Here is a 13,624-nt window from a genome sequence, read left to right on the forward strand (position 1 = left end):
ATTATTGCACTTTCAAAATGAAAGATACTGCATAATATCCCCCCACATACTGCCCCATTGCGTATGTCCATTAAAATAAAACCCACAAAGCCAAACCTACCAGGAAACCTCTGAGCAACACAGTAAATAAATATTTAGTAGTAGTACACTGAGTGTGGTTTGGAGCTTCACTATGATGAAGATTGTGGATGCATTTTTTTCACGTTCGTATTAGCTAGGAGATGCAGGAGGCAACTGTGGACAGACGTGGAAAGGCTGGGAGGGACGTGCTACAAGCGGGAGTGTTGTTCTAGCATCATGACAACTACACATGGGGAAAACCCATCACAACAGACAGTGGGTTATGGTACTGTAGGTGGCAAAGAATATCACCCTAATGAACACTAGCACAGAGCAGGCAACAGAAGAATCAGAAAGGAATATGCTGAAGGACTAGTCAGTGATGTAAGAAAGTATGAAGCACTGGCTTATAGTAAGCCTTCAAACAAACAGGTACTCCCAACTAACTTAAAAAAGATAGTGGGAAAAGGGACCAAAAGTGCTAAGGAAAATGGGCAAATGTTCAAATTCCGATTCAAAATTCAGGGTGGAACTGTTTCTCACCAGAACTTCTATACTTAGTGTATGGGGATTTCTTCAACTATTGCAGGTAATAATTAAAAAGATCTATAGAAAATGTAAAATCAAGGAAACATGCACAGTATCTATATTTAAGTCAGGAGAGCAGACTTGATGACAAGGATTCTTTAAAACTGAAACCATGTATGACAGTTACCACCACATCTATTTGGAAGGTGAAACATGCTGCAACCTTCCTTCTTCTCACTTACTAGCCCCACTTAGTGAACTATGCTCCAGACCATGTGACACAGCAGCTGTTGTCCAGTTTCTTCAATCATTTTGAACTTGTAAATGCCCCTGATGAAAACTTTAAGACACAGTTTTGCTCCCAGTGAAATCAGTAAGGGATTTTCCACTGATTTCTGTTAGGTTGGACCAAACCTCCTTTCAGGCAGCTCTCAGAGTTATCACAATATTTGCATAAAAAGTTGCTCAAAATCTACTGAAAAGTGTACTTGGAAAATCCTCCTCCAATGGTTGCAAATGTCTCAAATTTCTTCTTTCCTGACCCTGTATGATGGGGAGGAAAATTCAGCATGTCAAGCCATGTGACTGAGGAAAAACTAAGTGCCTTTTGCTTAGCAGCTTACAGAGCTGTGTCTACCAAATAGACCACAGACCATTTGCTGTACTGCAAATGTAAGAGTGTAAATGTGTATAAATACAAATTCCCAAAGAGTGGTGATGAATGGAGTTAAATCTAGTTGACAGCTGGTCACAAGTGGTGTTCTCCAGGGCTCAGTATTGGGGCCAGTTCTGTTTAATATCTTTGTCAATGATCTGGACGAGGGGATCGAGTGCAGCCTCAGTACGTTTGCAGACGATGCCAAGTTGGGCGGGAGTGTTGATCTGCTTGAGGGTAGGAAGGTTCTACAGAGGGATCTGGACAGGCTGGATTGATGGGCCAAGGCCAATGGTATGAGGTTCAACAAGGCTAAGTACCGAGTCCTGCACTTGGGTCACAACAACCCCATGCAATGATACAGGCTTGGGGAAGAGTGGCTGGAAAGCTGCCTGGTGGAACAGGACCTGGGGGTGTTGATCCACAGCCAGCTGAATATGAGCCGGCAGTGTGCCCAGGTGGCCAAGGTGGCCAACAGCATCCTGGCTTGTATCAGAAGTAGTGTGGCCAGCAGGACTGGGGAAGTGATTGTCCCCCTGTACTCGGCACTGGTGAGGCCACACCTCAAATACTGTGTTCAGTTTTGGGCCCCTCACTGCAAGAAAGACATTGAGGTGCTGGAGCGTGTCCAAAGAAGGGCAACAAAGCTGGTGAAGGGTCTAGAGCACAAGTCTTATGAGAGCAGCTGAGGGAACTGGGGTTGTTTACCCTGGAGAAAAGGAGGCTGAGGGGAGACCTTATCGCTCTCTACAACTGCGTGAAAGGAGGTTGTAGCGAGGTGGGTGTCAGTCTCTTCTCCCAAGTAGCAACTGATAGGACAAGAGGAAATGGCCTCCAGTTGCACCAGGAGAAGTTTAGACTGGGTATTAGGAAAAATGTCTTCACTGAAAGGGTTGTCAAGCATTGGAACAGGCTGCCCAGGGAAGTGGTTGAGTCACCATCCCTGGAGGTATTTAAAAGACATGTAGATGTGGCGCTTAGGGACATGGTTTAGTGGTGGACTTGGCAGTGCTAGGTTAACGGTTGGACTCAATGATCTTAAAGGTCCTTTCCAACCTAAATGATTTTATGGTTCTACTCTATTCTATACCTGAAGGGAGGGTGCAAAGAAGACAGAGCCAGGCTCTTTTCAGTGGTGCCCAGTGACAGGACAAGGGGCAATGGGCACAAACTGAAACACAGGAGGTTCCCTCTGAACATCAGGAAAGACTTTTTCACTGTGAGGGTGACTGAGCACTGGGACAGGTTGCCCGGGGAAGTTGTGGAGTCTCCATCCTTGGACATACTCAAAAGCCACCTGGACACAGTACCGGACAACCTGCTGTATGTAGCCCAGCTTGAGGAAAGGGGTTGGACAAGATGACATCCAGAGGTCCCTTCCAACCTCAACCATTCTGCAATTCTGTATAAGTGTATAAAAGCTAGGTACTAAACAAGACTAATTCTGAGGTACCAGAGCTCAGAGTATAATTAGGGTCCTAATTCAGAGCAGAATCTTTATTTCCCAGTGTCATTTCAATATGTTATCTAATACCATATGTGAACAAACCCAAACAATCTTTGGAAGAGCATAGAAACCCGGTCACTCCCACTAAACTGTCCAAAAGTGTCAGATGAGGTGCTTCTTCAAAGGCAATAACTGGGAAACTTGAAAAATTTAATGATGAAAGTCTTTACGATGTCCAGGAGCCAACAGGGAACAGGTAACAGCTTAGCACAGCATTCAGTACTGCAATTTCAGAATTTTTTGCTCTGACCACAAGTGATCTTTCCAAGTCATGGTGAAAAATTGCACCAGTGCAGGCAACTTCTCATTTTGCCTTGTCTGCAGCTGCTCTCCAGCCCTTAGCTAGTCCTCTCTCAAGGCCAACAGAAAAGCTGTGCTTCTGAGACTTCTTAATCATGGTTTCCAGAATAAAGGGCTTGCCTTTACAGAGAGGGAAAAGCAATCCCTTTCCCCATCTTTTCAATTAATTTCTGGAGTATACAACATGGCAGTTTCTTTTTGGCAGAGCTTTCACATGATGGTAGTGTGAATCCAGATGTTCTTACAAGTAACAGATTTTGTTGCCCCTATAAAAGCCCTAACATCTCATGCCTGCTTTTACGAAAACTGGCCAATGAACAGTACTCAAGCTTTGTTGTTAGGATGTAGGGGCAAAGGGTGTGTTTAAATTTCAAAAGATATTTAACAAGGGCTGTTGCACCCTAGATGAGTTTTCATAAAGGAAGGAGAAAGAATGATTAAGTAGGCTGTACACAAGGAGATAGAAAGACATTTAACAGGGACCCAGTGCTGAAGACTTGAATCACAGGATCAGCTGTGGCCTCCAAGGCTTTGTGCCAACAGTTCAGCTTTTTCAATTCAATTGCTCTGCATTTTGTATCTGGAAAACAAGTTTTAAAAAATGTGCTAAATTTTAACCAACTATATCTTTGGGTAAGAGTGAGAAGTTTTAGCCCCGAAGGATTCTCATTCAGTACTGCAGCACAGATGAAGTGTCTGATTTTGCTATACATCAGAATAAACTGCATTGAAGGACTGTTACCTATTGCTGAAATATTATATACTATGAAATTCCTCAGCCTTTTCAAAGTTAACATTTTTATAGTTCCCTCCCACCCTGTTGTTTTTAGAGGAGTTTCAGTACAAAACAAACAACCTGGGCAACTGTTAACTTATAACAGTGCTAGATCTGTCACTTGCTTGGTTTTATGGTCTTGTTTTAATCTATTTCAATACATAGAACCAGTATTTCCACTAATACGCAGTTGGCACTTGTTTTATATTTTCATTACTTGTTAGTAATATAAAAATAGTGCATGGATGTCTGAACTCAGACTAGCTACATTTCACCATTAAGAGATGCTAGGAAACCCTGATGAAAGACTGTACAGAGATTATTAGGGATGAATTTAAAAACAGTCTTAACACCCAACCTTCCCCTCCCCAACCCCCACTTCATAAGAGGTTTTAATTTTTTTCCAAAGACTAAATTAATGTAATTCTTTACTTGCTAGAGTTCCTGTTCACATGTTTTTCTGGTACTTTGCAAGTGATCTTCCTGTGAGAAATTACTTCCCTTAACACTGGCTACTTTTTAAAACAAAACATTTCCAAATTAGTTTTGCTGAGTCTTACTGAATACAAAATATTTTTAACTTACATTTAAGCTCCTAATTCACTAATATCTAGAATTTTTTTTTAACCAACCTTCTTTCCTGAAGTCTCCCTGGGCATTCATCATGATCAGCACTGACAGTTTCATAGCTTCTTTAGTTTTATTCTTATGTGAGTGTGAACCTAAGCATTTTGTAAGTAAACCACCGCATTTTGGAATGTTCTTCCGCTTATTGTTTAGTACATGCAGTTCATTTCAACATTAACCACACTGAAGAAACCTTCATCTGTAAGTTTTTTTAGATTATTATAATTTTACCTCTTTCAAAGATCTTCTGCTAAATGAAAGACATCACCTTTTTGTTCACTTTGGCCCTAGCAAATCACAGGCTCTAAAACTTGCGTTTTGGTGTCAGCTCATGGTGCAACAGCATCTTCACTGGGTTTTCTGTATTATTTGAGTTACCAGAGCTGTTAGCCTGGTTTTATATTTTCAGAGAAATGTAATGAACTGACTTTGGCTTTATTAGGAAGCAAGCTGCTCTTGGTCCTTTAACTCCTTCACTGATTAACATTGTCATAAGATTTTTGTGCTGAAATATATATAGCTGCCTTTCTACTGTAAGTAAACTTTACTGGGAAATTTCTGATCATCTGAAATGACAGAACACCAGAAAAATCCTTCTCATTCATTATATAAAACTTTTTTATTACGCTGTTGAAGATTTTGTCACCATTCTTACTATCTTATCTTAGTATTCTTTCTTATGTCAGTTCATGAAAATGAATTATTTCTATTTAGCAACTTCTATGGCACCATATGCATCTTTGAAATTAGCGGAAGGAATCAATGGGCATCTTGCTCAAACTTCTCTAATTCTACTCAGCAATGTAACACAACACACTCTACCCTTTAAGTCTGCAGTGGTCAACTTTGGAAGCAGTCACAAATGCAAAACTAAACAACCAACCACAAAACCCACAACACCAGTGAGGTGGTGACTGCTCCTAAGGCTCATTTCTAAACTTCTAAAGCTTAACACTTTATGTGTGCCTTCATATGCATGATGCTCAATGTGCTGGTTCATTGTTTGCATTTTAATCCATGCTGATGTACACTTGTTCCTATTAGAAGTGTGAGAGCCCTCAGTTTTGATTTAAAATCTAACTTCAGTGATTTCACTGATCTGCCCCATTAGCACTTAAAATAGACTGTCATGGGAAGTATGGAATGAACAATACATGAAAAAAAATACATGAAAGTTAATACTTGAAATGGTATTAAGTGGAAGATATCAGACTGACTTCAATGCCACAATGTCAATGGTACAGTAAGATAAATGTATATGGACATAATGCAATGTTTTATTATGGGGAGTACAAAATTGCATTTTTTCTCAGGATGCAACATTCCATTAACTACTACTGTGAAAACAAAAATTAGGTTATAAACAGAAAGTAGTAGTGACATGGAAGAGCTTTGTAATTGTCACTTAAAATTTATTTTTAAAAATAGTGAATAGCTGTAACATCATATTTATACATTTTAAACTCAGAAATCAATATCTGTATCCATTTTGAACTAAAACCTGAAGGTTCAGTTAGGTTAGAGGTTAAGCCTCTGTTCCTTGGAGCTAGAGGTAAATGTTATTTCAGAGGATTAAATAAACCACCTGTGGAATGGAACCATGCATGTCTGAGATAAAAGCTGAATGAATGCCAAGAGGGAGGTACCTGGTTAACAGAAGCATCTGTATTAGCCACAGGTGAGGGAGAGCGACAGGCAGGTGGAGAAGAAATCTCACTGTTGGTTCCCTCCTCCCCAGACTCCTCAGTGACAGGGGAGAGCAGCGTGTGACAGCGACCAGCAGTCATCTGCCACAGGAAAAGCAACCCCAGAGCACAGGAAGAAAATCAGTTACCTCAACTTAGGTTTGACTTACATTAAGATCAAAACAAGAAAAACAACATATGGCCAGAATTACCATGATATCATTTAGTCATACTTCATGCTTTTACCTTTACCAGTTTAAAAATCTGGTTGAATTAATAGTCTCATTTACTTGTCATACTTCAGTATGAACATGCTCTCCTGTACCCTAGTGAATTTAAAAGAAAATGTATAGCAAGCAACTCAGTAATAACAAATTAGGGTTTGCTTAAATGTCTTCTAATACAATCACTGCTGCATATGGAAATACTACAGAGAGCTACAGAATAATGCAGTATTGGCCTCTGTATCCAGGCCTGGTTAGAGCAATGGTTAAACCACGACAAGCAACAAGGAATAGACTTGAAATATAAAATACACACAATCCAGTAGCAACATATTCTTCTTGCTTCCCCAAAGCTGTTATACAGTGATAAATCCTGAAATTCGCACTCTATTTTCACTCAGACAAAAATCCCAATAGCATCAGCAGTATGTTTGTAACGAGACCCAATTAGAAACAAACAAAAGCAGAGTAATTCAAACATGAGGCCTATGGCAGTACTTAGCCAGCTTTCATTTCCAACACACTCACCTGAGAATATAGCAGCATACTGTCAATTATCACATCAACATTTTAAGACAAAAGCTTTAAAAATATGGTGTGTAAAACCTATACACTGCAACATGTTATGAAATAATACTTATTCTGGTTTCATCTTATTCCTGTAGTTCAGTAGCTTCTTAGCATTTGCTCTTGCATGCTGATAGCTACGAAAAAGCACTTTATTTGCATCTTGTTACAGACAACTTCCACTGGTATTTGTCTGTTAAATAACTTCATCTTTTATCAACAAGTCTTGAAAACCCATATAAAGCAAAATACAGTAAGGGGAAGCTGCAACTTGTTTGGTTTGCCACACTCCAGTCATTTCAAAAGCAAAATGTAGATGTGAGCTGCGGCAATTTGCTACACAGGAGTGTTGTAATGATGCAAAAGCAAGCAGCTCAGATAAACAGTACCGAGACCAATGCATTCCTTACCATAACCACCGAGGGATGAGCGGGGTGTGCTGGGAGCAGGTCTGAATCCAGCTCCTCCATTCCCTCTGAAAGCCCCTCCACTTCTGTCACTGTCAGCAGCATGGTGGCATGTTTTGCTTTCATTGTCAGCATCTTGCACTTCGAATTCAAAGAAGCAATTTGCTCCTGGTATCCTTTGATCTTCTGAGCCAGCTCCTGAGGAAACATTTTTTTCCCCCTAATGCAGAGGCAGCCAATAAAGGCCACAGGACCAGCAGCTTTTCAGCTTCCGTGGCGAAGGCAAGCTCTCTCCTCCAGGCCCAGCCAATAACATCCTAGCACTGCCTCTCAGAAACCCCGCATAAGCCACCGCACTAGCTGACAAGCAGGATGTTGATAGTGGAGGGAACAAGTCAGGCTGCGTCTGGCTGCACAGCTAAACCGCAGAGCCGAGAGCTTTGAAGTGAAACCGGAAAAGTGCTGCGAAAGGCTCGGTGTGCATGATAATTGCAGAGGGGAGGGAGGGACACCTCACGCTTGCATCCAGCCTGAACCTGACACGAAGTCTATAAGCTTCAGACTGCAGCAAAGGGGAATGTCTCTCCCTCTTCCTGTCCTATTTTTTCCCCTGTTCTATTTCCATTTTTCTGAGGAAGATGAAGCTTCTCTGCATAGTGCATGCCATGGAAATGAGGTCATGTGGTAACCACAACTGTAAAAAAAGCCCCATTCAGCTCTTGCCAGAAAGAATGAATTGTTCAAACAATAACTCACAGGGTCTAACAAGATCAAATATGATAGGAACAATCAGTCACATAATAAGATTAAATGCAGACTGGATCGCTTTTTGCTAGTGTTTGGATAAGCTATATTTAAATCTTGTTTTGGTTTTGTGTAAGTCTTCAGTTAAAAGCTGAGCTGCACACAGTACTAACCTTTCTTTAAAAAGAGCTGGGGAATCTGGCCTAAAGCAGAGTATATTTTAAAATATTGGTTTTTATGGCTATGAAACAGTCTATCTGCATGGCCAAACACCATCATAAGTTTAAGTTTAGTCAGAGAAGAGAGATGGAAATGAATAGCCTTAGAAACTCACTTGTCTTCTCTCCTACCCTGAACTGCTGTCCAGTTCAGTGTCCAGTTTCAAAGCTTTCAATTAATATACTTAAAATAAATAATGGTGGAAGATTTTCACATTTCTGCCAAAGCTACTGTTCCTGTCTCCCTAGAGGCTCAGTAACATGATAGAATTTTGATATACAAAGTGAAAACAACATTTGTATAAGCTTGCCTGCTAAATCAGTGATTATTCATTCAAATATATATTTTTGCTTTATTTTTATATGTGCTTTTATTTCTTCAGCAAACATAAGTTTTCAAGGAAAAATAGCAACAGAAGTTGCAAGATCTAGTAGGTATAGTAATAAATAATTACAATATCTTTTTAAAAGTAAATAAGATCACTGCTTCAGGCTGGTAAAATTGGAAGATTTTTTTGGTTGTATAACTTTTTCAGGAAACCATTTCCTCAAAATCACAGTGCAGAACAGTCACAGTGAGAAATACAGAGTTAGAAATGGAAGCAGCACAAAGACTGAGGATGACACTTTACTGCCTGGGTTTCAATGGTACCTGGTCACTGTCTGTCATGTTAGCAACAAAAGGAGCTCTCTTGGAGCTCCAAGGCTTACCTTGGAGACTAAGCAAAGTCTTGAGTATAAAACATCAACTAGATCAATCGAAAACCAAACTGCAATCAAATCAAGCCATAACTTTGTCTAGCAGCTGGAACAGTTATCTGCTCTGTTTGGCAAGTACCAGTCATTCACTAATGCTCAGTGAATGACATCTCTGGGGCTAGTAGGAAATTATTGTCATTCAATATACTCACTTAACTCCATCAATATTATGAGATGCAATAAAATTTGTGGCATTAATGTCCAATGCACTATCTAACATACCTCTCAACTGAAAACAAAGAAAAGGAAAAGGAGGCAAAAATGTGACTGTGAAAAAAATAAAGAAACTTATAAAAGCAATGTCCTAAGAGGTACTGTATTATCCATTAAAATAATTCACAAGTATGGAGATACTTGCCCACATTCTTGTCTGAAAGTCTAAAGAAACACAGTTCAGTAAATATAGCTCCAGAGTGTAACTAGTTACGTACATGCATAGTAATACAAGCTTCCTACAAATCAGGGTGTACTTTCCTTCTACTTTCTTCCTCTTATTTTATTTCTAAATATAGCTACTACAAATGTCCCTTTAAGTTCTTGTTCATGCAGGCTTCAACAGGGAATCTAGTAACTGATGTTTTCTTAAATTAGTAACACATGTAACAAGCATCTTGACAGACTTGCCTTTTGAAGTACTATAATAATAAAGGGTTCAATATATCCCCTTTATACTATGCTTTTCCACAGGTATTTAGCAGACAAAATATGAGCCAAAAATATGCATATCTCAGTCTTTCAAAACTCCTTACCCCTAAATGTGGAAAGCTTGCAAGTATGAAACCTGTCCACTGTGGCTGATCCCAACATGTGCAATAGAGTAAATCTGCTGTCTTCCTGCAGACATTTAGAAGGACTCCTAGCTACTGAACTTGTTCAAATGCAGATGAAACTTCAAGCTGCCCCATTTTTAATTCCTTCCTCCCTGGAGCATCATTCCTTCGTCCAGCAATATTACCTTGTATCACTGAAGTCATTCTCCTGCATTTGCTGTTCCAGAACATTTGAATAGAGAATAGTAGCATTATTAATTCTGTACTAAAAAACCAGACGTGTTTGTTTAAGCAAACTGCTCTGCATTTATACTAAGTAACTTCCGTAACAACTGGATAGAAAATGAGCAACACATATAACATTAGGTTATATTACATAATAGCACAGATAGCTTTAATTCAAAGGTAAAGAAATGGTGCCATCTGGTGCCAAAAATAACACAGAGATCAATGGTGTATTTTCTGTCCCAAGAAATACACAACGGACGGGACAGGGAAAGGGGCTCAGGAGCTCCCATGCCAGCACAGCAAGAAGGCTGCACAGAGACTATCCTGACTCATTCGAGGGCTGACGATCAATGAGTTTGAGGGCAAGACCTGTAGCTCCACAGGACAAAACTCTCCCCAACAATGACTTTAAAAGAAGCCTTTGGAGTGAATGTTGCAGAGTTTTCCTCCAAATCTACTGCGGTTTTCCTGTGATTCAAGTCCCTTGGTGTTCTTTTATAGAACATTACTGGGATGGAAATGAGTAAGTACTTCAAGAGAGAGAGAGAGAGAGAGAGAGAGATAAAAGGATCACTGAACTAGCAGCGATCACCTGATTAATTGCTCAACATTCACTTCTGGGACACTCCTCAGTCAAGTGCCTATGTTAACTGTCCCTTAATTATGCAATCCTTTTGTTTGTTATAATGTTGCCTGGAGATTAGGACACATCTAACTGAATAAACAAATGAATATTCCATACTGTACCAATAGCATGCATTTCCTATCTGGTATTAAGTCTATCTGCTCAACTAGCCTTGAGCAAGTCTGAAAAGCTACTCAGCTAATTTATGACCGTTGCTTATGAAAACTTTTTTGAGTCAATGAGCTGCCATTGAGCCCATGTCACTGCATTTTGGCTCTCCTACCTCATGACGTGAAATCTGGACTTGGAGTTCCTGGATGTTGCTGGTTGCTATTGGCTTGTCTTGGATCTCATGATGGGCGCTCTCTATCATTTGCTGTAAATGTTTCATTTCTTGCTCATATTGCTCATACTGAACCACTGCTTCCTAGAGAGGAAAAAAAAATATTCAGTGTCTACATGAAAATAAATATTTACTTAGTCCAAGCATGACTGATCTCCCTTCTGAAGTGGAGCAAACTTACATCTATCTGGCATTTGCATCTGGATAAGCAAAGCAGGAATATAGCCAGGAAAAGTCCATTCAGAAATATTGTGAACTGCAATGAATTAAATGGTTTCATTTATTTAACTATTTCCACAAAGCAGTTCACATAATATCATGTTTTAGATATCCGATATTAGGAGCTAGAACTTCTGCTTCCAACAAGTCTCTGCACCAAACATACCCACCAAAAGATAGCATTGCCTAATCTCATGGTTTTACTATAAAGCATTTTCACCTGCTTTTTCACTTCAAGCCTCCATTTATGAAGTGGAAAGACTATATGAAAAAGTTAGATTTTACAGAAAATACAACTGGGAGAGGATTATGAAGATTGATTCAGACCATTATCTTACCAGTGTAGTATCTGTTCTTTCTATCATAGATTCACTAGCAATTTGTCTAACGTGTTTTTAAAACTTTTCAGTGTGACATTGTATCCTTCCTTGTACTTAAGTATCATCAAGTATCCTTAATGATCAAAAGTCTCTTCTGTTATCTAACTTGAAGCTCTGTAGTTGTACCCTAGCTCACTATGTATTTTTCTATCACTGAATAGCAGGGGAAAAAAGCTTATTTCTTATTTCTTCTTCTTTGGAAATACCTTTTACATGTTTAATTATGAATTCAAACACTCAAACAAAACCTAGTTTTCATGTATTTAGCAAAATGTGAAAATGTGAATTTAATAGATGTTGAATGACTCCAAAATCAGAAAGCAAATACATATAAATTTTAAATAAAGAGAAAAAAATCATTTTTATCCTAGAAAGCTAAACTCAATAGTTTTTATGCAATCATTATAAGCAGTTGATGTTATAATGATATATTAATTTCATTAACTGATTATATATTATAAAATTAACCTGCATACAATTGTATATTAGCTATTTGTCTAGTTAATCCTAACAGCATTACAAAAAACATAGTGAGATCGAGGAGAGAACCGAGATGAGAGTCTGATGAGTAAATCAACAATTAACATGATCATGAATGTTAAAACCTCCAAAAACATGGAGTCAGAAATGACTGAAACTTAGTGGGAAACTTCCTTCCTAATGGTACTACACAGAAAAGAGGAATGCGCGGAGATATGGAATTCTCCGTTTTCATCACCATTTGTATGGCACTGTTCAAGTTACTCAGAGTAATTTATGGGATGGAGTTACGCTTGCCTGCATGATGTTGCACTGCTGAATGGCAGTGTGCTGCAGGCGGCTGGCCTCCTCCTGGAGCCGGAGGGCACTGTGGCACATTGGCAGGCCGGTGACCACCTCTTCAGGAATCCTCAGGGCACTCTGACAGACTTGTACTGCGTGAACTTTAGGCTTCAGTGACTCCATTTCAGACAACAAATGCTAGAAGCAAAATCAGTGCCACAATAAGCTAGTTTTGCAGAACTCCCAGAGCATTTCATGCAGCAAAAGAAAAATAATGATGAGTTCAAGCACTAAAACAAACAAATTTGATTATCTATTTTCTAAATTGAATATAATCAGGACACACTTTGTCTGTAGTTGCTCATTCTGAAATGAGCATTCTTTTAAATATTAGTTAAGTAAAAAGACCATTATAGTAGGAATAAAAGTAATTCATGAAAAAGCATAGTAGTACTTATTTCTAAATGTCTAAGTACAAAAATATGTCTGTCAACATATTTGAAAAAAAAATCTTCACAAAATCCACAAATCAAAGCAGCATAGGAGTCATTTATGTATACACATATTTTAATGTTAAAATCCGAGTGGACCTCCCTGCTGAGACACAAGCACATTTTCAAACCAGAAGATGAATCCTGTTGTGTTCACAGCCTTCCTTTGAAAATACAAACCACAGCTGAAAATGTTGCTTAAAATTCAAAAGGCAATCAAACAGAAAGAAACACAGCTACACAGACATCTTTTCCTTTGAATAATCATGTGCTGGATGCCTTTGTTAATAATCTCTATTCCATTCACAATGTCCACTCAAGCTGTCTGTTCATATGCATGAGAAGGGTCTAAGTGCAATGACTGGAGGATAGATTTGATCAGCATTCTTTTAATCTTCATTGGGGAGATTAATGTATTCACAGATAGAAAAAAAAACCAATTAAAAAAAAAAGAAAAAGGCAAAGTTGATGAAAAGGGTCTTAGCACATTCAAAAAAGATTTTAAGTTCAATAGATATAAATCAGCTAGACAATGTATGTGGCAAACAAGGATAGAGACTGGTCGTCTCCCTTCCACTATACCATATGCAGAAAGACAGCTAAGTGGGTCTGAAGTGCATACTGATGAGAGGATTGTGGTTTGCTCTTTATTTCTGCGCCTTCATGACATATGGTGGATAATCTAACCAGAGATTTGGTATAATGACCTATTCTTCAGACGTCACCGGTGAGGCCTCTCCTCTGGCAGGC

General features: G+C 39.0%; 1 protein-coding gene across 1 annotated transcript in view; it reads right to left on the minus strand.

The window, feature by feature from the left end:
- Positions 1 to 13,624, minus strand: part of SYNE1 (spectrin repeat containing nuclear envelope protein 1) — a 261,240-nt gene that overhangs the window by 97,763 nt on the left and 149,853 nt on the right. Inside the window, 4 exon segments of the mRNA XM_050895131.1 lie at positions 6,099 to 6,239; positions 7,339 to 7,533; positions 10,963 to 11,106; positions 12,399 to 12,581. Of these exon segments, the coding sequence (XP_050751088.1) occupies positions 6,099 to 6,239; positions 7,339 to 7,533; positions 10,963 to 11,106; positions 12,399 to 12,581 (663 nt within the window).

Source organism: Gymnogyps californianus, chromosome 3, assembly GCF_018139145.2.
Source record: "Gymnogyps californianus isolate 813 chromosome 3, ASM1813914v2, whole genome shotgun sequence".
Lineage (NCBI taxonomy): Eukaryota > Metazoa > Chordata > Aves > Accipitriformes > Cathartidae > Gymnogyps > Gymnogyps californianus.